At 40.1% G+C, this 27,171-nt stretch overlaps 1 protein-coding gene across 1 annotated transcript in view; it reads right to left on the bottom strand.

Moving 5' to 3' along the window:
* LOC138297014 (protein FAM200A-like) overlaps window positions 1-10,285 on the bottom strand; it is an 82,023-nt gene extending 71,738 nt beyond the window's left edge. Inside the window, exon 1 of the mRNA XM_069236531.1 lies at window positions 9,974-10,285. Within this exon, the coding sequence (XP_069092632.1) occupies window positions 9,974-10,285 (312 nt within the window). The remainder of the gene's footprint in view (window positions 1-9,973) is intronic.
* Window positions 10,286-27,171: the final 16,886 nt, after the last annotated feature.

The raw sequence follows: 27,171 nt of genomic DNA, 5'->3' as shown, positions 1-27,171 counted from the left end.
CCAGTCTTTATTGGGGAAGCTCCCCGAGGGGTGGAAGTAATTAGAGTAGGTTTCTCTCTGATAGTATTTGAAGACAACAGGGAAATTTTCACCAATGAATGGGCTGTAAGGCATCTATTCCACATGTCATTCCCTTGCGCAGCGAACCTCAGGCATAAGCTCAATACCCTTTAAAGCCAGAATCAAAGCATGGTATAAAAGCAATATTAGACCAGTTGCACCATCAGGGCATAATAGCGCCTTGTACCAATGAACACATCTCGAAACCAGACGGATCCTACAGGATAGTTTTAAATCATAGGATTCTAAACGCACATGGAAGAACATAGGTGGTGCAAAATGTGCATTGCACAGGTTTAATGATGAACCTTGTGTAGAAGACCAGGGCCCCGTGGGCATATAGGGTTGTCCCTGTGAGGGAATACCTGGTGTGGAAGAAACACAAAACAACCCTAGGCATCTCCAATTTGTTTTCAGTCAAAACATAATGCCTGAAAGAGTGAATCTAACCACCTTTAGTTTTGACAGGGTTCAGTTCTTGTTCCAACGCTTGCCTATGGGCTATAAGAACAGTACTGGCTTTTTTTAAGCACGCATCACAGATATCTTACAACCAGATCCAGAGAATTTGTCATATATTGATGATACCAGTCTTACTGATGATGACTTAAATGTACACCTAACTAGGGTGGACACTAGTAACATCACACAGTGAAAGAATTCATAAAAAAAAAAAAATAATCAAAGATTGCTTACCTTACAGAGTTATCCAATCAGGGCAAGGGTCTGGCTTCTGATTTCTTGCAGAAGTGTGCTACGTTGCAGCTTCCTAATACATTGAGGTTGCAATCCCTGCTGGGATTCCTCAACTTTGGACATACCTACTTGCCTCACTATGCTCAGTGAGTGAAGCCCTTGTATGACTTGATTTCTCCCATATTTTCTGGAAAACAGTAGACCAACATGCACATTGATACCTTGGGCGCTTTGCAAACAGACATGTTAGAGACAAAATATTAGGGACAGTAAGGCCAACCTAGTTCTTAGAGTTATAGCAAATCACTCCGGTTATACCCTTGTGATCTACAATGAAGGACTGTTCCTACACTATACAAGTCTCACTTGTATTCTCCGGCTGAAGCACACTTTGCTCCTATTGAAAATGTACTTGCTGTGCAAACAGCTATTTTGAAGGCGTGCCCTTTGGCAGAGGGAAAACTCATGATTGTAGTTTCTCCTGTACCATCAAGGCAAACATTCCTAATGCTTGCCCCTTACACCCGAGGTAGGTGCAGTGGGCCTCTTCCTTGAGTGCAATGGTTGTAAAGCTTCAGTATGATCCCACTCTTCATACAGAAGCTTCTCTCCAACATGAACTATATAGGAATATGTTCCTCGAACTTCAGAAGCCCTGCCACTTAAGCGGCAGTGCAAGGTGAAGTGAAAGATGGTGAATTTGGTCTGCAGCGCACCCACACTAAAACCCTAGGCAACAACACTACACAACATGCAGAACTTTATGCCCTCTTGCTTGCATTACAGAAGGCTGTTCCATGAGGTCCCACACTCAGTGTGGGATTCTGAGGAACCAGGAAAGATTAGACCCCCACCCGGGATCTCCTTCCCAGTGGTGGAGGGACACCCTTGTCCTCAGGGTCAGTTTAGCAGAGAGTACACAAATCAAGCGGAGTCACCAACTGGAGGAATAAAGAGAAGTTTATTACATGGATTATAGCTCGAGCTAATACAGAGTCCCAGGACAGTCAAGTGACTATCCTACGGAGGCTGCCACTTCACTCTGGGGCACCCAACCTTATATACACACACAAAACTGCTTAGTCAGAGGACAACTCCACCCCTAATGTATTCAAGGTCCTCTGTGGCCTTCAGAATATTTCAGGGATACACGTGTGGTGGGAGAAGGTATAGATGTAGCTGGCAGGAGGTGGCAACAACCTGTACAAACCTGTTCTGGCAGTTACTGATTAAGCACGACAATTCTCGGAACTGTAATTGGAAAAAGTAAATGGCAGCGATAAGCAGATTGCAGCCCAAGGCTGCGAGCACAAGGTCAATCACCAAAGTTCAGGAGGTTTGTCGAGCACATGGCAACATAATAAAGATAAACAGATGCCTAGCAGCTATGGTGTATGATTAACTTTATGTACATTTTCTCAATTTAACCTTATGTGTGAAAGTTTACAATGTTGACTTGCAACACTAGCGACTGAATGGATTCAAAGGGAAAATCTGTTATGGATATGCAACTCCAGGGAAGGCTAGCTGTATTACGAAATAAACTTACATTGATCCATGTGAGGCAACTTTTGGGCCATCAAGCATAATAGATTTCATGCTAAAGGGAACTGTGTGGCTGACTTAGCTGCCAAAGCTGCAATTCAGACTGTTAGAGTAGCACCCTTAACCAGATCTAAAACAAAGATTAACACACATTTTAACAGCCATCAATACCACCAAACAAGGCAAAGAGCCTCCCGCAGGTTTTCCTCCTGAATTTAGAATTAACTCCAGTAGTTACATTAACAGGAGTGGGAGACCGGACAATACATAACAAGTTAGCCAGATTCAATTTATTCAGTGAAGCTCATGAGGGATTGGCATCCGCCCATGCTGGAGTTAATTCAACTGTAGCATAGTTACAGCAACACTACAGATGTTTGTATAAACAGACTAGAGACTACATCAGAAAGTGTGATAGTTTTCAGCAGATCACACCATCTACTGTTAAGAGACCCTTGCCAACTCCCCTCATTATTTCCAACATTCCTTTCGGGGTTATTTATTTGGCCCACATAGGCCCAATAATTTCTGTTAACTGATATAAGTATATATTGGTAGTCACTGACTCATGCTGTCAATTCCTATGGGTATGGCCACAGATAAATCTGAGTGTTTCAGCGGTTGTAAGGATTTGCAGTGTCTGGTAACATTTGCAGCAGTTAATTTATTTCACTCAGGTAATGGTTCTGCATTCACCTCAAAGGCATACAGCGATATGTCTGTACTTGGAGTTCGTCTGCAATTCAGAAACCCACCTAGAGCAGAATCTTCCGGGTTAAGTTGAGCATGCTAACAGCATGATAAAACAAGCCTTGACCGCTAGGGTACTAAGTTCAGGTCTTCATTGGTACCGTAATCTGTATGGAGTCCAGAGAACTTAAATAACTTGCCTAAATGAGTATTGAGGGGATGCAGTTCTCTTTGGAGTGCCTATAAATGTGCCTGGCCTAGATAATCTTGAGAATGCAAGAGATAAAGAAATGTTTGACTTGGAAACATGATTGAATGTCTCTCAGAGTATCCAAGAGCTCAGAGACGACCTGTGTTGTGTGAACCATTCTGAAGTCATTACCAGAGAAGAGAAGGTCGAAACTATTGCTGACCAATCCCTAAAATAGGGGATCTAGTTAAGGCAAAATATCACCAACAAGCAAGCTGCTGAACCATCCCACAGATCACCCATTACAGTCCTTGAGGTAAAAGGCAAACAAAATGTCATCCTGCCTCCTTTGTTTGGTCCAAGGAAAATCAGAGAGGTGTCCATTAACCATGTGAAAAAAGTACTATATGGCCAATTCTCTACAGCAGACCATTGCAAGAGGCAAGATTAATTTAGAGTAGAAACTCTCAGCCTCTCCCTACTCTGATTGAAATACCAATTAATGAAAGCAGTAACATCACTAGCTTGAGTGCTCAGCCAGGGATAATTGGTCATGATGCATCTCCAATGCTACACAGAGCAATGGACTCTACAGATAAATCTGATGCTGTCACCACTACAGTTGCACGTTTCACGCAACTCCATGATCTATTATGAAGTAGCACATGGGCACACATCAATCGATCTAATGCCTTTCTGAGAAATAACCGATTATGAATTTTCCAAAGTTACTTTACACCATAGACTGCTTCTTGCCCATCACTGGTTCCGTGACTGGTACTTGATTCCACCTTGGTCCCACATTCGGACCATCTTAAGAATGTTTCTACTCATCATATGGCTCTCAACAATGATCAGTGTTTTGTTACTACTGAATGGACACTATGTTCCAGAAAGGACAATTGTACAACTCTTGGTTCCTGAACTGAAGCTACATCTTTCATCCTAGAGCTCGAAGAAACACCTGCGCTGCAAACATCACAGCTTATGCTGTTCCCGAGGGCACGATGGGAAGAGGTTCCTTATAAAATCATGGGACTTACTGAGCACTACTGTTATGTTTTAAACGTTTCCGTAAATGATATTGCTATTCCTGGTTCTATTTCAAATGACTGGGATACAAAGACTAGAAGTCTGAGTCGCATATGACACTTTGAATAATGAAGATCCTTATTTGAATTTGGTGAATTACAAAGAAAGATATTGTTTCATCACTATGCATACTGTTACATACAAATAAATAGTCTAGGCAAATATACAATTACACACAATGGAACATTTTGAAGCTCCACCTCCTAATAGACACCCAAATTTCTTAAAGACATTTTCTTACTTCCAGAGTGACGACAGGTCAAATCCCTCAGCTTTTTTTTTTTTTTTTTTTTTTTTTTTTACAAAATCCACAACAATGTAAGAAGAATGTAATCACCACTAACAAGCTGATCTATTCAAAAGAATTTAGTCAGAACCTGGCCAATCAAGTATATGAGTATTGGAGAGACAATGCTAATGAGAAAAGTATTTGAGGAACAACATTTTGGCATATTCAAGGCAACAAGACCATATTTCAAGCAGGTAATTACACCTTAAAAAAAATAAAAGATTTTTGTGAACAAAAACATCGAGCAGACTACCTGTCTGGGATTTGGTACTATGCAAGACTTTAAAAAAACTTTCCATACCAAAATTTAAGATCTAAATGACATGATCCAGGATGGACCATTTAATTCCACTCAATTCCCTCCAGAAAGTTTAGTCTCATGATTCCATGATAGCCTTGACCGCTGGGGTAATACATTCAGGTCTTAGTTGGTACCATAATCAGTATGGGGTGTGATGTTTCTTTTCCATTCCTCTTGACTCTAAAGCTAATCAACCTGATCCACGATATAATACACAAGCACATATAGTAGTTACCACATACACTGTAGGCAAACTCTGCTAACGTTGTTTAGAATGTTCCAGTCTTTCAGCTGTGAAATAACATTTATCCTCAATCAAAGAAAACATGGATTTCTCCGACTTCCTTCTCGAACCACATCCCACTAAAAATAAATGGGTCATAGTGACAGGAGTCTTTGCTATTTATAATGAATGGAACAAATACTCAGAAAAAGAAGCTGGAGAGAGAATTAGGCAAATGGATCAAGGAAACCTACAACCAAGAGTGTTTTCATTAAATCACGTCCTGTCCTGAGCCTTAGACCTCCTCAAAGGAGACTTCGGTCTGTTGCAACATGGCCAGGCTCAGTTAAGAGCTGTCATACAACTAAATTAGACATTACAAACACTCAGATCAGGTGTTGTGCCTTGGCAAGTTGTAAACAAAACAACTATTCTTGAACCTTATAATTTGACCTTAACACAGAAAACAATTGCGAAAAGAAAATCCACATACACTTTGTTGAGTATTGAGCAAATGGAAGAAGCACCATTTTCGATTCATGACCATCCACTTATCACATGGGTGATACACAGCATTATTTCTCTACCAATTACAACTTAAAAATTTCATGACTGCCAGAAACACAAATCATTAGGCTGGTAGGAAACAATGCACAATTCACATCTGTTCCATTCACAGACATTTCAGTTTTCTTACATGTGCTTGAATGAAGATGACCATGTGTTTATTAGTGCATTCAGAAATTCCCTTCTGTGTGATACCATTTCCTTGCACTTAATGTGTAGCGCTTTGATGCCTGAATTAAGTTGCTTTTATCAGTCACTCCTACTCTATCCACCCCCACACACCAGGACCTACTGTACAATGGCTCCTATTTAGTTCTAACGAATGTTACTTGTTGCAGCTTGAAACCAGGCCAGCTATACTTGATTATGGTTTTTAAAACAACGCAGTGTTGGGGAAGTACCATGTACCCACTGCCTCAACATGTAATCAAAAATGTCCCTTGGCCTAGTATTAATATGAGATGCATGTGTTTCGAGGAAATTAGCAAATTAGTGGCAGAGTTATTATAAAAAGAAGTCCCTTTGGCATCTATGGCAGAAACGTACAACTTGCAAATAGCCAGAACCTCTTTGGCGATTAAGAGGTTATTACAGACGCAATACCCGACCAACTTTGCGGATATCCTCCTTACGATTTTTAATTTGTCTACAACTGCCATTGTGTATCTTTTTAAGAACACTGGGAATAATCTGGTGACTGGATTTAAAGCTGTATTTGGACTCAGCCCATCATTTTTCCATAAATTGTTCTGCAGTCTTTGTGGAGGATTCCCAACCATTCTACTGTTCATCAGTTGTGGTAATGTCACCTGATCCAATGAGGAAATCAATAATATGGAATATACTTATCCAGCTGAACAGAGATGCAGAGAGACCCTAGCACATTATCTGGGATCTGCTTGGTTTTCGAAACTTAAAGAAAATTTCATAAAATAGACAACGTACAAGTGAAACCTGTATTCTGGTGTATAAACTGTTCAGCTGAAATCATCTTGAATCTACATTTAGAGCACCTTCTAGTGGCTTTCATAGACATGGAAATACTGCTGCAACCTTTGCAATCACACCAGAGACAATGCTGATCAATGCACTTGAACCCATTACAAGATGCAAACTATGATGGACCGACTACACCAGTGACGCCCTTTGATGAGTTGCTTGATGACTGGCTTGACTAGCTGTCAATGATCAAGCCTCCAGATGCAGTACTCTCATCATCGTCATTTACTTTGGAATTGCAACTGATTGCTGGTCCATCCAATGTGCGAACTAAAGACAAGCAAGTATTAATTGGTTTTCATAACAACCACACATATGCTGTTTGTGCAACTGATAATGTGATATGTCCTCACATGAGGATTAATAAGCAGAACTCTAATCTACCACAGAGACTATGTCAAATAACTGAAGATTTAACTATTTTTGTTTATAAAGCTACATAGTTTTTATTGGCATATTCAGTATCATGTCTTATCTGTTTAATTGTCACCATGCATCCCTCTAAGCCAGCATGAATGCTTTCATGATAATGTAGCTATTACGTTTATACGTTTTATTGCTTGAAACATGCAAGGCTTAAAGAAGCAAATGGATGCATATCTTAAAGCATATTTACATAAAATGGTACAATATGCATTATTTATTTATAGGTATGTATATATGGTATGTGTCTAACCGATATTTTGAAATTAGTTATGGCATCAAAATGTATATCTCCATTTTCGAAGAGCATGGATTTCCCTAATAAGTAGACAAATTCCTATATGTCGCTCCACCCATATGATGTTGCAATTCAGACATACATGCCAAGAATGACAAAGACATTAAGCAAGACTCCATTTTAAGTAGGCTAAGGCTCCATTTTATGTACTTTTGCAGATTCATCAACAAGTCTGGCGGAGCTGTGATCCGTCCTTCTCTTTCCAAGGATCTGTGAAAATGTCATCTAGCTATAGACATTACTAAGATACCTGATGCGACATCAGCCTGGAACAGAAGCCTTATCTCAATTTCAAGGTCAAAAAAGAACAGCCTAAGCAGTGTAGTCTGAGTTGTCATACTTTGGCCTTATTTTTTTAAAAGAATGCTTCTTAGACTAGCATCTTGATGCTCATTGGTTATATGAAACATTCCTAAATGGATGCTGGAAATTCCATCCTAGATACGATTTAGTATAAAAGGACTGCATGGCCACTTGTTAGAGGAGTCCTTTGCACCCAAGATTATCACAAGCAAGACACTGCCAGACAAGAATTTGGCTGCCAGAGATACTGCTGTATCACACTTTCCACTGAAAGTTGACATTTAGCCTGAGTCCAGGAAGAGCTGAAGTGATACAGGTTTGCCTTTTGCACGGAACAGGCCATACTTGAGTCCTGATAAATACAGCACTTTGCTGTAAACAGGTATGAATTGTGCTAATTTCCCCTACGAAAATCTAGATGCATTATGCTACTCCACGCTCTCCTAATGTAGCGCATATAATTAGGTATTCGGTTCTTGGATGACATTTTAACATGGGTAGAAATGTTCATTTTATTCTTGTTGTTTACAACATCGATTTATTTTTATAGTATTCTGAGTGGTTCTTTGCCATGTGCTGAGCAACAGGGTGACTTGTTGAAATAAACATACTTTTTAGTTAAAGAGTCTTCTTCTTAGACCAGTTTTGTGTCTCCAAGTGTCTCTAGATCCCTGTTCAGGGACTGCTAGTAAACTAAAAGCAATGATACCACTTCAACTATGTATTGGGTAGGGTTCTGCAGGGCTATAAAAACCTATCTTTCACATTTAAGCACAGGTGTGAAAACAAACCTTGTAGAGCATAGACTCAGTGTATGCAACATTAGAGAAAGCAAAGGAATAAAATAATATACTGGCTGAGGAACACCTGGAACTGTACCTTAGTAATAAGAAATGACAAATCTAGGGTTGAAAGGCTCCCAAACCCATTAATAAATCAGCACATCATTAGAGTTGCCCTCTGACGTAATGATATGGTGGCAGGGTTAATGTAAGTAGAGGCAAGGACAATAAGCTCTGCCCCTTCAACAATTGAAGTTATTAAAAAAAAAATATATATATATATATATGAAATCTGATATACCTCTAGAAAAAAACGTTGTCCAGAGTTTTTCATTTTTGATTTGTGTTTGGGATCATTAGAGAAGTAACTTAGCTTGGGTAGACATTGCTGATCCGGGCCACTTTTTTCTGGATGACATTTTTAAAAATGGCGGATGTGTTGCAGTGATGATGTAATATTTCAGGAACCATGAGACCAATACATTTCGTTTTGGTGTTAAAACATACTTTTGGGAGTCAAGAAGTCTTATAGAGATAGAAAATTACTTCTCACAGCAACCCTTCTGCCAGTTTCTAAAATGGAGGCTATAATAGAGGCAGAAGAGACGTATATAGAAATTAAACAATTAATAATGGTTTTTAATCATTTTGCATATACCATACAATGTTTATGATCTGAATATGAAGAAAAAATAATGTTTATCACTCCTGTTTTAGACACATTTTCATAGTTCACTTTATTTGTTTCAGCAATCGCTCGTGGTACATTTGCAGAATGTTGAACATCTGAGAACATCATATCGACAGGGATATCTTTTTGTAGCACAGGTTTTGCATGTACGTATAAGTTCTGTGGGTAGAGGCTTTAGACATTTCGTGGGTTTTAGCACCATAAATATCTTAGCAACAAAATCCACACGGATCTTTCACTACATGTGCATGAGCCAAAACATTTACACATCTTCTGATCAAGTAGAATGCTCTTAATGTGTCAACGCGCAGAATATGACGTCGGTGAAAGGTCACTTAGCAGGACTGATCTCTTGAACTCACTGTACTGACGATCGTCAAACGTGTGACAGTCAGATTTCGTTTTCCACACAGGCACAAGGTATTTTTCTATGTCTTTAAAAGTCACATTCTTTTTCTGTCTTAGCAAATCCTTTTAGAAACTTCAGCAGTTAAAGTTCCAAGCTTTGTTACAATTTTGTTCATAGTGTCATCACCCATACGAATTTCTTGTGCAGAACATGAACGGGGGTTAAGATTCTTTTCTCGCCTGTATATATAACTGTGACAATCCTAGACTTATGAACATTTCAACAAATCTAAGTAGCACAATAATAACATCTGAGTCGTTTGACAGTACAATGACTGGATGGAACCATTTCAAACAGCCCACTCAACATGTGGCACAACACCAATGTCAGCTTCCTCCAATTTGCTGTTACGTTCTTGAACAATATGGCCCATACCTTTTGAATACATCTCTGCAGACACCAACTCCCCATTTACAATCATTCCACTTGCAATTGTTGGAAATTCAGTGTTCACTGAAGCGTCACCAATGTTCTGGCGAGTTAACATCTCCAGGTTCATCTTGTTTGCAGCTGATGACCAGAATTTCTCAAGTTGCACAGGTACAGGTGTTGAATTTTTGATGAAGGTAAGGTCAATTGTTCCACTTGTAGACATTCCTCTGATTCTCTCACATTCTTTGACAGATCGTTCAAGATAACTGTCAAAGGCAAACTGCAGTTTTTGCAAGGTGCACACTGACTTTGATGTTTGTAGAACAATCTGGACGACCTCTCTGAAGTTTTGCATGGATTAAATCTTGACCATTCACAATGGTGACATATAGTCCACAACACCAGCAGTTTTCAATAAGGACACCTTTTGGAATTCAAATTCTTCAGGTGAAAGATTTTTGTTCAAGCTCTTGTACAAGTTTGTGCTTCACTGGTTTGGCTGCAACATCTCCATCAAATAATGTGTTTGTTGGAAGATCAAGCGGCAGATTATCTCTATGTGTTTGCGAAAGGTTTTTTTGTAACCTGTTTTGTATTGGCTGGTTGGACGAAACTCTTACTATGGCAATCAAACTGTGGAAGTTTAGCTTTAGTGATTATCTCAAACAGCTTTTTCTCTTTCAATACAAAACTTTCCTGCTTGACTTCTGCATAACTATTCTATGTTCCAGGATATCTATTAGACCACAGGCTCAGTCACTACAAAGGGGTTTCCTTGCTTCTGCATGAAATGAAGAAGGCTGCCATTATGCTTATTAAAACGTTCCCCTCTCTTTCCCACAAGTTTGTGGTGAGGAACAGTTTCACGATGGTTACTTAACTTTGAAGTTTTCATCTCTCTGAAACCATTGCAAATAGAAAGGACTTCATGGTAAACTAGCTGCCATTGAGCAACATTCACTTTTATGTGTCTGACCAACCATTCCCTTGGAGCTTTTCTGTGACCTCTGGATTGTCTGTTCCAGTTTCATATCTGGAGTCAAACCTTCCCTCTCTTTCACCACAAAATATCTTTGGATGAATTTTCTGTAGGGGTATGGTTTTTCCACCTCTAGCTTCTTCACTCTTTCCAAATACCAGGGCCCATATCTCAGGTAGTTTATGCAATCAAATTTCGAATCAGTAATCAGTGTCTCCACAGTCTTCACGCGCAGCTCCCAATCTCCTTCCCGATCAGCACATGCCAAGGTGCCAAGTGTTTCACTAGAGCTATCATGTGTAAAACATTTCCCCAGTACTTGCAGAGTTCTGATTTTTCTTCACATTTTTTGACAAACTCTACAAACTTAGTTTTCAGTTTTTCTGGTTTTGAACTGAGTGTACTGAAGATTTCCTGGCTTTGCATTATGTCTTTTGAATGAAGTGCACCCTGTGCCTTGTTCACTTCTGAGATAAGATATGCAAAACGTAATTTGACATTCTTGTTCCAGAAAGCAGTCCAACGCACTGTTTCTATAGTCTCAGATATGATAAGCATACCGTGTAAAGAACGAACATAATAAGTTCCGCTCAATACTGACTGGACAGTTTTTCTTATTAAGATTTCAGCTTCAATAAATGCATTGTCTATGCCACATCCACTGATATAACTTCCTGCACACCACAACACAACTTTTATCATGTGGGGAATCACCCATCATTGGATAAAGATCATCAAATTCTGCTCATAAAAATCTCAGCTTCAATACAGAAAACATCTTCATCGCTGAAAATTGGCAGGGTAGGCTGGTCTTTAAGGTGCGCATGCACATTTGGGAACTGTTGTAGAGCGGTGTACACTTATGTCGTTTTTTACTGTAGTTTTTACTGATAAAAAAACAACTTTCCTCAGTGGGACGGTATTCTGGGAGATCAGACCATGAGTTCCAGCCCATGGAGGAACTGGCTTTTCTTCATCCTTCAGTCCGCACCGAATAAGCTATATTATAAATTCAGTTGAGTCAGCTTTGCAGAACATAACATCAGGTAGAAGATGATCCACGTTCTCAGCCACTTTGAAATTTTCTGGTAGACTGGGATGTGTTGGTGGCTTGTAGTGATTTTGCACATGTTGGCAAGGCATTTGGGTTACAAGTTTTCAGCTTTGGTTGTTTTTGCCTACAGCGGACACAGCTTATTTCCCAGCAGCAATTTCATTAGTAGAGTCTTGAAAACGTACCATAGCAGTATCATGTGTACTGGACGTTCCAGACAATTTTGATCTTAAAGACAGTTCTTCTTTATCAGGAGCAGCAATGGTAAATTATTTCCTAGTAAAGTGACTTGGAAGTCGTGTGCCGTTGGATTCACAAGATTTTATAGCCTGAGCGGTTAACAAGTTCCTGCTCCGTACTGATAGATTGAGTGGGCAGTCATCATGTGTAGCAGAGTTTTCTTTTTGCCATGCTGTAATTCATAAAATATAATTTGGAAAAGGCAGTACATTCGCACAGCATAAGCCTGTCTGTTCATGGACTTGTCTCCCACTTCTTCGCTTGTATCTTCAAAGCCATCATCAATGTTGTTAGCTTCTGTTCCGAACTCAAAAACGTTAATATCAGCACAGCAAAACTGTTACAAACTTAAACAATGATGTTAAAAATGTTAAGAAAACATCAGGCATTCTTGTGGACTCCCATGATTTATGGCACTCTGTGCATCACAAAATTTGTCATTTTTTCCAATATCTAAACCTTTCAGGACCTTTCGTAAAACTGTTCCTGCTGATTTTACTTTGTTCTTTTGTCAATCCCTTTCGACCTTGTTTTGGTTAAACCACAGATAGCACATTGAAGATCCTCAGCTTTCTGATCAGTTGTTGGAGGTGGATGAGGGTTAGATATCAATCTTCTAAGTGCAAGGGCACTGGGTTAGGTTATCGTCACTTTCTCAGAAGACTCAGATTCTTGTTGTGATACACTGGTTTCTGCTACTTGTTGCCAAAACATTTTTTGCAGGCTTTTTTCCATTGTATACGACTTGTAGCACTTGCTGTAACAACAATGAAATAATTGATCCTCTTCACCCATCAGCTTCAATCTTTTCTGAACTTTGTCTTGCCATATTTCTGCAGCATCTCAAATTCTCTTTCTGTCCAGCCACAGTTGGTTAGGTTTTCCTTTGGATTAGTTTGGCACATGATACATTTTTCTTTGTTGAAGGAGTCCTCATATTTTACAGTTATCAACACTCTGTCAGGAGGTAAAGATCGTCTCCTACCACCTACGTTGCTCATGTTAACAAATTTGAATCAACTGAAAACCTAAAACAAACAATATTAAAATAAATTACCAAAATGATTGTTAAAACACATCATTAAAGAACCTCCATTTTGGAAATGGAAGAAGGGTCGCTCTGTGGAGTTTTTCTCTTTCTCTATAAGATTAGTTGACCCCCAAAACCTAGGTTTTGACACCAAAATGAAGTATATAGGTCGCATGGTTCCTGAAATATTACATCACTGTAACACATCTGCTCTTTTTTAAAAATGTCATCCAAAAAAACCCCCCAAAAAAACCCCAAAAACGCTCAGATTAGCAATGTCTGCCCAAGCTAAATTACTTCTCTAATGCTACAAAAAAACAAATCAAAAATGAAAATCTCTGGGCATTTTTTTTTTTTTTTTAAACAGGTATATCAAGGAGCTAGGACTATTACTGGCAGCAGGGTGGAGGGCCCTGGCTGATGACCATGGGCGGCATGTTGAATACCCTGAGAGGGATAACCAACCATCATGCCTGGACAGGATAGACTAACTCAAGACCACAAAAAAGGGGGTAATCATATGCAGACAGTCAATATGAGAGGGACAGTAGAGCCACTGGCCTCCAGTGAAGACATGTTGCCCAATCACTCCATAGGAAACACACCGATAGGGGATTTAGAACCAGACCAGAATAATCTTGGGGGAGGGTTCTTTGGAGCCCTAGAACTGCAGAGATCTTGTTTGGGATCGAGTAGGCAGGAATATGATCACCTACCAATCTGCCCTGTACAAATCTTATCTTGGAATGTAGCTAGCTTAGGTTCTAACCTAGGGGACCTAGATTAGGGTCTGTTGAACTATGATATTTGCTGTTTACAGGAGACCTGGTGCCTCCCACCCCTTTTTTGACCAGGCTATTCCTTCTACTATAAGCTAGCACCTCATTTGGGAAAAGGGAGAGCATCTGGAGGATCAGCAATTCGGGTGAAGACTGCCCTACTTCTCAGGAATTACTGAAGCAATAATTGATTCCAGAGATTAAAATGACCATCAGATTGGCTTAATGTCTGGGTACCAGGTTAAGCGTTTCAATTGAGTAACAGACCGTAATGGAGAGACCAACCTTCAACAACTCTAAAGTGCACTGATCCACAGTGTTACGAAATAACATACATTGATTGGAGACAATTTTAACACTACCTATGAGCCCCTGGCATTAGCTCATGGGATCCAACTGTTGAATTCTATAGAAAATAGGGAATACCTTCTCTTGATTGTGTAGTCTAAAAGGGCTGGCTAAGTATTTTCCCTCACCCTCAATTGGGATCCCACGCCTGCAATGGAAGGTCTTTAGAGAGGGCTGGGCTCCTGACCTACAACTGTTCAGGCTTTTCCAGTCATGTAGAGTATATCTTAGTCAAGCTAGGTCTGTGGCCAGCAATAGCGAATATGGTCATCGCGGACCGTAAAGATAGCAATTACAATGCCTTTGACCAAACGTTGACGTGTTTACATCAAGCTGCTGGTCCTGATGAAGTACTGGGAGATCTAGATCTAGCTCTCCCACTATATCAACTTTATCTCCAACTTTATCCTTCAGGGAGCTAAGCTGCTTAACATACAGAACGCAGCAGACATCCCCTTACATAAAAAGGGTCCACATGATTGTCCAAATCATTACCAGCCCATCAGTCTCCTTGATAGCAAGCAGAAGGTGTTCTGGAGGCAGATCTTGAACCAACTCCAAGTCTGGATAGGGAGCAACAAAGTACTATCAACATTTCAGGCAGGGTTCAGGTCAGGCATGAGCATCATCTATCATGGGCTCTGGTTTTGTACCATCTACTTGAAGAACGTTTTGATCAACAAGGGCTGTTTGTATGTGGCCTTCACTTATGTTCAGCCTTTGACTGGATCCATAGAGCAAAGGTATAGACTGTGCAGGATGAAATGGTTCTTCCAGATAATTTGCTGTCCATAATAGTCCCGCTTCATTTGCACAACTTCGCACAAGTTAGATGGGGAAGGGATGGCCAACTTACGGAGCACATTAATGTTGAGATGGGTGTCATGTAGGCACGAAGTCTGGCCCCTACCCTCTTGTCCCTCTATATCAATGAAGTAGTAGAACTGTTGCACAGAGATTGCTGTGAAACACCTAAAATAGGAAGGCAGAGGGCAGTAGCACTCCTGTTTGCCTCTGACACTTCTGCTATTGTTTTTTTTTCATTTTGCCTAGAAGGGGAAATGGATCTGAATAGTGTAAAAACACAATGAATGATCTTTAGTGCTTCTAGAGCAGCAAAATCAAGTTTGAAAGCAGGGAACACAGAGATTGAGCATGTGTCAAATTTTGATTATCTGGGAATAGGAGAATCCCCAAACGTGGACACCCACAAATCCAGAAAAGACAAATTAGGCTTGCAAACTATTCAGCCAGCATAGTGAACATGTATAAAAGTACACCCTCAAGAGCATTATCTCCTGCCCTTAAGATGTTTATCAAAAGCAAGCACTCTATGGAGCAGAAATGTGGGGGTATGTTGACTGCAGTCTACTACCAGGGACTGAATAGATGGTCGAGATAACTCTGCCACAGAATATCCTCTTGATTCCTGTATGTCTAGATATGACACAGACAAATCAAAATTAAGATATGTAGCCGATCTTTGTTCTACTGGTATCAGTAATGGACCACAAATTAATTGTCTGCCTATAGAGAGGGCATTAAGAACCTCCTTAAGTTACCTGGTATTTCCAAGGTCCCTTGGCTATGTTTTATCAAATCAACTCAGTCAAAAGTGGGTTTTGAAAGATGTTGGTTCCATCCAGAGCAACTGGTACCAACTAGGGCAGAGACCTATTGGAATTCTTTCCTCAAGGAAATTACATGATATTGCAAGGGATGGAGTCTGGTTGAAAACTTTGAGGCTTTTATGGACTTTGCTTGAACCCCCTCACTAAAAATAAAACTTTTTTTTTTTGCATTTCACACATGGCACCCTGAACACCAGATCATTTTGCAAAAGGTGGTCTTATGTGGCAGACGTCTTGAACTTCTGCCCTGCCTGCAAGCAAGAAGCTGAAACAGTGGGGCATCTACTGTGAGGTGTACAATCCACAGAGGAAGAAATGGGTAGTGGCCTTATGCAAGCATATTGGTATAAGATGCTTTATTGAGGTTTTTAGTGTCCTAAGCAGTGATACAAACAATTTGTGGTGTATTCCTTTTCAAAGTACCTACTGTCTAAATGTCTAAGAGGAAATTTTGAGATGAAAATCTAATATTGTTGCCAAACCAGCAGTTTCAATGTATTTTATGAGTTATTTTAATGAATGTATGTGTTTGTCCAAACCTGAGTTGGTGGGAAATAAGTTTATATCTGTACTGTAAATATTGAACCTGTTTTTAAACAATGCATGTTTAAGGTGAAAAATCTTTCCGAATTAAACTATATTTGGAATGTGTCAAAAGGAGCATTCCTTATGTAATTTACAAGATTTTACATCACCCAAATATTCATTTATTGGCTCTTAGGGCAAAGGACAAAATAAAGGTAGACAAAGTCTGAAGGGGTCATTTAGGACTTACCATGGAAGCTGACTACTGATAGCCTCCTAATGTCTACCTTAGCTCCCCTAAATACTACTCTTCTGTCGTCGATTGAAGTAAACCACATTTTCTTCGTCATATATTACCCATCATGGAAACTGGACCCATCTGATATGTGGGGAATCAGAAGGCATCTTTCAACATCCAACATGTTTGATAAGGCAGCTAACTGAATAATGTTTGATCTGTAAGCAGGACTTCATCGTAGACAAGAATTAATGCAACTAATTCTCAATTAAGGCACTGGATGATGAATCCAATCGTGAGTGAAACAGCAACAGTAGGGCACCCCTACAGAAATGTTTATTGCTATCTCTTATGATCCCAAAGGCATTATACTGAACTTGTACAAAGCTTTGATGAATAACCTAAACCTGTACGGGGCTTCCATGAACAGATGGGACCACATATGGGGGAAAGAGATTGGGAAGAGCAATGGGTACTCCTTTGGGGAGATTTGTTGAAGAGGCCAGGTAGTACTGTGGAGAAAGAAGATCACTAGCTAGTTGTTCTTGATACCTTTGTTCTGCAAAGCTCCAGAGGTGAAGCCATCCACCAATCTGTTCTATTAGAGGTATTGTGAGCTTTTGAAAGACTTCTGCCATATCTGGTGGGACTATCGCTAGACTAGAAGATATTCTGGGTTACTTTTTGCCAAACATTACATTTGATTTGTCAGGCCAGAGTTCCCTGCTCTGGGAACATCAATCGAAATCAGAAGAAAAAAAAACTCCTGTGGAACTGACTGGGGCATCAAAACTACTTCCTAGTGAAAGAAGGACTCTCCCTCTCTATCGGTGGTCTTTGGAATATGATGGCTTCTGAAAGTCCCACTTGATTGTTTGTGTGCGCACGCGGGTCCATTAACGTCCTGCATGTGGAGGGAACTCTCAGGCCTCTCCTGCACACCAATGCCGCAGGCACTAAATCTTTGTCTATTACAGTGAACATATCTGGACTCTTGACTGGTCTTTATTTTGTACTTTCACCTGTAGAATAATTAAATTGGAGATTGTAAATGTTTGGGGGAATTCTACCTTGTTGATGGGTGGGGTGAGAGATGGGTTCTGAATTGGAAATGGATCCTAACGTTTGTTAGGGAGGGGTAATTGTGACCCTGCATTCAGACTGTATGGTCCTTTCATTGTTTTAAAGCATACACGAGGGAACAGTTAATCACACTACACATGGTTACAATTCAATTAAAAAAAGTGCTGAAAAATATGTTCAAAACTCCAGAGTCAAGATTGAGTTTAGCTAATCATCTTTCTTTGGTATCAGAGTGTAGGCTGATTAGACTCCTGTTCAGCTTTGATCTGGAGGGGCTTCTAGTAGAGCTCCTTTTGAAAGCAATGCTACAGTCGTCTGACAAGAGAGGGAAATGGTCCATGTTTATCTTGTGTTTGGGTAGTAGTGTAGTGCAAAGTGTGTAGTAACTTCTATTAATTTAATACAGTTCTCTCAATTGGTAGTGAACATTTGCCAGTGATGACTTCCCTACAGAAATGAGGAACATTCATTCATTTGTTGGAAATGGCCCTTTCTGCAGGGTTATCCACAGACTTTTTGCCTTTCTTCTCCTATTTTCATGACCCTCTTTTTGTTGGCTTTAGGACTGTGGGCACTTTACCACTGTTAATCAGTGTTAAAGTGCATGTGCTCTCTTCCCCTACAACTTGGTATAATTGGTTTACACCTGTTTGGCTCATTTAATTTACTTGTAAGTCCTTTGTAAAGTGGTATACCATAAACTCAGGGCCTGTAAATTAAATGATACTAGTGGGCCGGCAGCGCAGATTGGACCACCAACAAAAGTAGCTTTTCAAACATGTTTCAGGCCTGCCACTGCAGGGCCTGTGTGTGCAGTTTACTGCCACATTGACTTGGCAAGTCAAACTATTTGCCATAGCCTAAACTCCATTTTTGCTACACTTAAGTCTCCCCTAAGGTAGGCCATAGCTAGCCCTATGGGCAATATGCTGTGTATGAAAAAGGAAGGGCATATGTCTATGTGCTACATCCCCTTGTAGGGAAAAACAGCCTATTAAGTTTCTGACTACTATGAGTGCTGCTCCTCTCATAGGACTGCATTGGAAATGCCCTGACATGTGTCTATGTGGTATCTTCTGATCTATGAAGAATAGCATGGGCATGTTTAGTCTGTTTGGAATGGAAGCTAGAAATCATGTTTATTGGTGTAGGCGGATTTTTTATTACCATGGTAGAAATGCCACTTTAGAAAGTGGGAATTTCTCTGTGCTTTTAACTTTGATGCTTTTGCAGCCTGACTCCAATCCACGTCTGGGGCAGAGTGACAGCTCCACTTGGTGCATACTTTCCAGACAGGAGGGGCTGGGTGTGACAGAAGAGGCATCTGCATACTGATAGTCTACCTGGGCTGTGGAGAGGGAGGGTCGTTCACACCTTACATGTGAATAGGCTGTATCCTGTCCTCACACAATGGACTGATTAAGCCCTACTGATGTCTGGAGACAGGGCTGGGTTGAAAGGGTGTTGTGTTTGAAAGGACTCCTTTGGCATTACCCCCCTGACCAAAGGCATTTGTGAGTATAAGTAGAAGGGACCTGCCCCCTGATTTTTTGAGCACTTTTGGAACTGGGACCGGACCTCTGTCAGAAGGACTACTGGACTGCACAAAAGACTCATCTGGACTGCTCTTATGTTTATTGCCCTGCTGCCTAGTGTCTGCTGGGTGGCCCAAAAGGACTCTTCAGGATTGCTTTTCTGCATGCTGCCCCGCTGCCGGTCTGTTCCCTGACTCTGGACTCCCAAGGTGCTGTGGCCCTATAAGGAGAGACCACCACCCGAACATTGTGTTGTATGCTAGCTTGCCTTTTTGGCCCTGTATGCCCCCACCCCAAGTGTTCTCCCACGGGCCAGCGTGAGATTACTGCTGTGCCTTTGCTGTCCCTGTTCCTGCCAAAAGTATATAGCGCTTGGGGAGTGCTATACATTTGTAGTGATGCCTGAAGGCAGCAAGTGGCAAGACCTGTACGCTGCCCTTGGGACTCTCCCCTGTACATGAGGAACGCTGCCTGAAACCCCATATTTTTTTATGCAAAGTGTGCGGTGACCACGCTCTGGGGTACAGACTGTAGCGTTTGTTGGGCGCTTAATTTATCCCTGAGTGCCATGCTGTGAAATACACTACCCCATTGATCAGCGTGTAGGGAGGGTGTGCTGTGAACCTGTGTGACACCCCCCACCCAATCCCACTGCTGAGGGCAGGAGGAATCCCCCAGAGCCGTCCAATGCGAGTGGACGAAGCGCGCACCAACTAGTGCCCCTGGGGCACAAGCAGGCACCAATTTTGGTGTAGTCACCATTTTGACCCAGGCTTGGGGTGAAAGAAGGAGCTGGCACGCAGGTGGAAGGGTTCCCCAGGCTGGGCAGCACCGCAGAGGAGGTAGCAGTCCGGGAGGCCCTGGAGGGCTCCAGACACGCCACACAGTGACATCGGCTGGATACAAGAGCTGAGGACCCAGCCCCAGGAGGAATCATGGGAGCGCTCCTCGGGCCTGGGCCACCTCTTGTGGATAAAGGCAGCTGTCCGGGAAGCCCTAGCAAGCTCCGGGCACTGTACCAGCAACAGGCTGCTGCTGAAGAAGCGGAGGTCGGCAGCCGCACAGTGTGGATGCGGGCGGCTGTCTCTGGATTCTGCCACACATGGGGTGGGAGAACCCAACGAGGTCTCCCCGCGGAAGTGTGTGTGGTTCCCACCCTGCCACCAACCTGTATGGTAGGATGGGGTGAGTGCCCAAAGAGTTCCTAGGCTAGATTCTCCTGGGGACTGTTAATTTACCATACAATGTGTAATAAGCACAAAGGTGCCTCTGAGCCCTTCAATGGTTGTTAGGGTACCGTATCTCTCGTAGTAGGAGTGCAGGTGGACGTGCGCGCTATGTTGGGAACCCCAGCTACCGAATATTTTCTAAAAGAAGCGCATATGCGCAATGGCCTTCATGTAGAGGGCATTGTTGGTGTACGACCTACATTTTATCACTGTGTGCTTGTACCCTCAGTGTTACCAGACCTGATGCCTCATCATATGTCTTTGTTTCCGGGTGAAATCACAAATATATTTCTGAATCTGCCTAGGGTGCACAGGGAGGGTAATGCTTATAGCATGTACAATGTAAAAATGTCTTATTGTGGTTGCACTTATCATGGTGATAGTCTGACAACTGCCTGCTTGGCAAAGTAGTACTGATTTCTGTTGTTTAGGTGTACACCTTTTATACAATATAGTTTATTTTTACATAACTTGTTGTGGAGTCCCTTTGGTGGTGTATTTATTGTGTCCCTGGTGTGTGCTGTGCAAACGCCTTACACATCACCTCTGGGGTTAAGCCTGACTGTTCTGTGCTAAGCTACCGCGGGGGTGAGCACAGGGTATCTTTGGTGTGCAACTTACTTGCCCCGACTAGAGTGGTGGTTTCTGCCTGGCTGAGGTGCCTACCTTAGTCAATCAGAAACCCCATTTCGAAGGCTTTTCTACTGGTGGTTTGGTATTCAGGGGTGTTGGGAGACGGCATGCGAGTTGATTTGAATAGTCACTTATGCTATTATAGGGACCTCCACAGTGAGGTCCTACTACTTATGTTGCGGCATTGCCAATAAAATTGTCTGGTATTGGTTGCCTTGTGATTCCTGCTGCTGTTGAGTCAGAGAGGTTTGCTGTTTGATTAGGCGGGCTACATTTACTCATTTGTTGCTTTTCCTGCTGCATTCTCTGGAATTTGTAGTGCATCAATGTATTTGGTGTGCTGGTATTCTTCTTTATTTTCTCAGCATCTCATCCATTTTAGAGCCAAATGAATGCTCACCCAACAAATGACACTGCTTTCTGCTTCTTTCCTAAACCTTTATATCATTAACCAAGCATACCTTCCCAGAAAAAAACTGGTGGTCATCTACCTACAACATCTAACATGCCATGTGTACCCATAATTAAAGATAGTTTTCCTTCAGTAACAATTAACTGTCCCCTCTTTTTGTGTGCTTCTGGTAAATGTTAATACAATTCCTCAATTTCATCCCACCGATCTGTCATAACAGCCCTATAATTCCATATAGTTAAGAGATGAGCCAGCTCATTTCAACCACCATAGAAATTCTTTTCCCTACAGCATCAATTCTCTTACTCCCCCACCACCCCTACCCTCTTATCGTGCATAATCGTATATGCTATTTGTGCCAGAGTCTGGAAGTACATTTGCACCTGTAAATAGATGGGATGTTGTGCAGCTGCCTTATACTTGCGCTGTACTATTGGGAGTATCTGATTTAGACTTACCATGAATTTTGTAGTTTTCAACAGTAGTTTGTATTTTGTACCTTCACTGCTGATGGAGAGGTGGATGTTTTTATGTCGAGAGCGCAAACGCTTTGACCTGTTGTAAGTATTGTGGACTTTCGACTACACCTACCATACGCCCACATTCAGGTGATTTCTTCCATTTACATTTTCCCAACTCTTATTACGGAGCACAGAAGTCAGCTCCTAACCAGAAGGAAGAACAAATAAAGTAGAGTCTGTATCCAGGGGCATTACCGGTTCCAGAGAACAGGATCATACACCATTTTCTTCTGCATGCGTGCAACTTAAACTGAGACTTTGTTAAAAAAACAAAAACCTAAATAAATAAAATACAATACATTTAAAAAAATGCATTATTCCAAAGCCAATACTAAATGACAGGAGAGTGTCGAGCATATGAACTCCAACACCATGTTATAAATTAATGCTGTGTCCACACAATCGTCTACCTTTAAGGAAGATTTAATAAAGAGTTGCTTCGTTTTTTTGAATAAAATCAGAATTAATTGCCTACATTAGCAGAGATGTTGAAAAAATTGATGGAAAGCTGTACATATCAGAGTCATAGCTGAGACCAGTAATGAAGATGGAAATCAAAGATATGGATACACCAACTAGGACATAACAGTTCGTGCTGGAGTGTCATGAAACAAGTTCATTATGTTGTAGCTTAAATGACAGTGAGGAATACTTAAAAGCTGAACCAGCAAGCCCCAACTCATGCTGTAATTTTCTGCATTTTATCTCAAAGTTGTATTCGATTTCATGCCTGCAAATACTTCACATGCTTATTTATGTCACTCAGCTTTGTTGAGGCTCACTTGTATTGAAAATGTTTGACATGTCTTGGCCCATCAGAAAACAACAAAGCACCAGACAATATTTTCTGAGTCCTGAGAGGTAAAAATTTATTGATTTATATCAGATCAGCATATTATGATATGGTCACACCTGCTCACACAGCTAACGTTCTCATAGCTCAAAATTATTATTTTTTATTTTAAAAATAAAAAATGTTCAGCAAGGATAAACATTTTAACAAAAACGTTTCATATGAAGCAAGTATCGAAAACAATGGCTTTTTCAACACATGAAAATAGGACTGGTCAAGAAAAGGATAGCTCACAGCTGTAGAGAATAACATTTGTTTATCATTCTATGTTGATGTTATTTTCATCCATTACAATAAAAATAAATTTCAACAAAGGGTGGTGTAAAATAAAGAGGTAGACATCACAATGTGCCACAGTACCATTCAGTGACTATGTAATCTGTTCTGGCAGATGTCCCATTATGATCAAACAAGTTACACTTTTTCTTTACTTTTCAGCTTGTTAAATTTGCTTTCTAAAATAAAAAGACACTGTTAAAGTGCAAATATGAAAGATATGATCGAAAACTAAATATACAAGGAAAGCACAACACATGTTATATAAACTGATTAAGCAACAGAAGGTAAAGCTAAAATGTAAAAAAAAAAAAAAAAATGTTGGCAAAGGACTTTCTCTAAGAGAAGTCACGTTAATCTTATAAACATAGATGCCAATTCCAACTGATTACCTCCTTAGAGGCTGTAATGGGTCAGGCTCAAAAGCATCCTCAGGCACAGAAAATGAAATATAAGCATTCTGAACATCGCTGTCCACAAGTGTCACAAGAGAAATATTCTCCATTGTCTAATTTATACTGTGACGAAGTTTAGAAAACAATATCAAGGATAGTGTGTTGACAAATGACATGTTAACTCTGCAGCTTTAATAAAGTCATATGAGGTTTTGGAGAAATATCCACAATGCATAAAGGAAAAGTACTACTTCATGACCATTCTTCTTGTATTATCGCAATCACGTTAAGTGTTTCTTTTATGATAGATTCAACCTTTTCGAGTAGCAGCTCCTAATCAAATTGCAAAGCGTACAAGATGAGGGGGGAAAACAATAAATCGCTTCGTAAATTTTGAATATTCCATACAACAAAAAACATATCCTTATTACATGTGGGCAAGAAGACCAACATTATTTCAAGCAATTTTTTAAAAGTAATAGAAATTAAAATCATCTGAAACTATGATGGTAGAAACATCACAAGAAGCTGAACTACTGTATCACTGAAGTAACTTTTACTCTAAATGGGGGCCATTTTACTGCCATTACCAACAATGGATATGCTTAGTTTGTGCTGGTAACTCTGTTCCCATAACTTACATTTTGTCCTTGTTGACTTCTGTGCTCCCTGGTGGAATACCACGGTGATAATTTCAATATGTTACACTATACCACTATTCAGAAAGTCAACAACATAATTATGAGAAACATGGATAGTTGTGTGTGCAATGTATTTGTGGGGCCAGGTCTGTGATTAGTCTAAACCATAGATTTTCATTTGGGGGAGGGAGGGAGGAGGGTGGGTGGGTGGGTGGTTTCGATGAAAATCCCAGTGTAATTTAAATCATATCTATGTCTGTATTAGTTTAATTAATATCAATATGGATGTCTGTTGACATTTACAAACCGCTGACGCTCAACTTTCAAACTTATCATGCCATTGGAAACCTCTGATATCTATTTAAGACAATGAGTATGACACAATTATATATTGTATGTCAACTGAGCTATGCAAATTGGCAAGAGACAAAAGCTAGCAACACATAGCCCCTGTAATAAGGTAGGGTATCTAACCTGCTTCAACCATACTAATTCAGAATGCAAGCTATATTCTCATTAAAAGATGAGAATAAAAAATAAAAAAAAAAATATATATATATATATATATATATATATATATATACACACACACACACACACACACACTTTTGGATTTGCAGCCAAACGGACACATACAGTGATGACACCTATATAGCACTCTGCAAATATGTTGGAAAATGTATGGTCTGCTCTAAAAAAAAAAATAATAATAATAATAATTTTTTTAAAAGAGTGCACTTCACATGAAAATTATTCTACGATCTGCTACAAGACGACAAAGACAACAAAATTAAGCAAAGTGAAATCAATCTGCATCACATCACACCGGTCATAAACCTGAACATTTGAAGAACAGAACCAAAATACTTTTATTGTGAACTTAGAGGCAGCAGAGTGACGACTTGTGACTTTCTTCAGAAAGTGAGCATTATTATTGATCCAAGCCTAGTGTGCATTAACAGGCTTACCTTGCAGACCCCCAGTGTCATTAAAAGCAATGCCGAAGGTAAAATAAAACGTCACTGCCAACAACAAGGCATTTACTGAGAAACTGTGAACTTGCTGTGAAATTTCTAGACCCTAGTTTGAAGTCAATATTAAATGTTGAACGTGGCTTTTATCTAAAACACACTTTGCACAAAATCGAGAAAGATAACACCAACCTGAACTCTTTCTTCTTTAACTTGAAAAGCAAATAAACACGTTAGCTTCAGAGAGAAAGTGAGTTCATCGTTATTACGAATTTGACAAAGCAAATCAAAAGATGACCAGCCCACTATAAATGTAGTCTCACACACACGTATGCTCACTTGTCACATGCAGAGGTACACAAACTTTCAAACTGCCCAAAATCAAACAAGGCGACAACACAATTAAAAATAAAACGGGTGCAGCGAATAAAGAGTTCTGCGGTGAAACGAATTCACAAATAGTTAATTAATTCATCCTAACACAATAGGTGTTAAACGTATTATGGGTTATGTATTCAAAAAGGCATAGAAACTGTAGAACTGAAGGATGCTCTAATCTCTGTAGACTGGTATTAAACTGCTTCACACCAAAAACTAAGCTGTTCAATATATATGACTGCATTCTCTGGAACAGGACTTTTTTTTTTATTTTGTACTTGAAACTTTTGTAATAAGTATTAAATATTTAAAGTAAAAATAAACAAACATAATTCTGCAAGACACCACTTTGCTTCTTTCATAATACACCCAGTGCTTTCCCGACCACAACCAGCTGTGCAGCGCGTGAAATCCTGGAATAAGCTCTTAACTAGTTCCAGAAAAATCAAGCACACACAGAAACGTATCAAATAATAGGTTTTCTCGCAACAGGCCATGGTGTGATCAAAAGTGTCTGAATTAAGTTAGCTTTGGTCCCAATACGATCACATTTCATGCCAACCCTGCTTTCTGTTTAAACCTCTTCCACTCCCTGTCAAACGTTTCAGACTACAGTTTCACAATAAAAGACTATCCCTTTGCTACACCTTTAAAAGACACGGGATGCTGGCATAATGCATGACTTAAGAAATCATTTTTGCATATACATAAAGGGATTTTGCATCTTTCTAAAAATAATATGCTGTTCTTTTATATCTTAGGAAAGCGAGTATTAAAGCAAAAAAGACAAAATAGTGAGTTTCCACAATAGTGCACAAAAACTCAACGTACTTTCAGTATGGGTGACATATGCTCAAATTCATGGGGTTTTTGTTAATGCAAAAAAAAAAAAAAATACAAGTTAACTTGTAAAAGAAGCAATTCCAAATCACAATAGTGAATTTTCAGAGATAGCGTGCCTCATTCAATTCTACGACATCTAGAATGTGTTAAACGGAAAAGACAATATCAACTGATTTTAAATACTGCCAACATGATCAAGCAACAGTAACTTGTAGACTTTTAAATACAGATGTTAAACAGGTTTACATCAGAAATGGCGCTGTTCCACCAAAAATCTAAATCTAGAAACCCAGCAAACATATCGGAAAACGGATATTTGGGGTCAGCTTAGTTTGTCTGCTTAGATCCTTCATGTCCTGTAAACTACAAAAATAAACCTTGGCTTCTCGTCATCTACAAGTTTAACTTAATGTATCCTCAAGATTCGCAGTGAGTGCTAGAATTTGCCCCATCACTAAACTAGAGGTTGTTTGTACGAATGTCTTCTTTGAATGGAGATTTCATTGTTCAGCCTGTTGCTAATGGATAACACTACAGTGATGGGCAACAAAAACACTTCTAACAAATAGAAAGAAGTTTTTCGGTTTGTGTAATTTTGTTGGTCCTGCCATCATCCCACCTGCAGTACACTTAAGCCCACTGCACAC

The sequence above is a fragment of the Pleurodeles waltl genome, chromosome 5, assembly GCF_031143425.1.
Source record: "Pleurodeles waltl isolate 20211129_DDA chromosome 5, aPleWal1.hap1.20221129, whole genome shotgun sequence".
In the NCBI taxonomy this organism is placed as follows: Eukaryota; Metazoa; Chordata; class Amphibia; order Caudata; family Salamandridae; genus Pleurodeles; species Pleurodeles waltl.
This window is presented reverse-complemented; position numbering and strand designations above follow the sequence as displayed.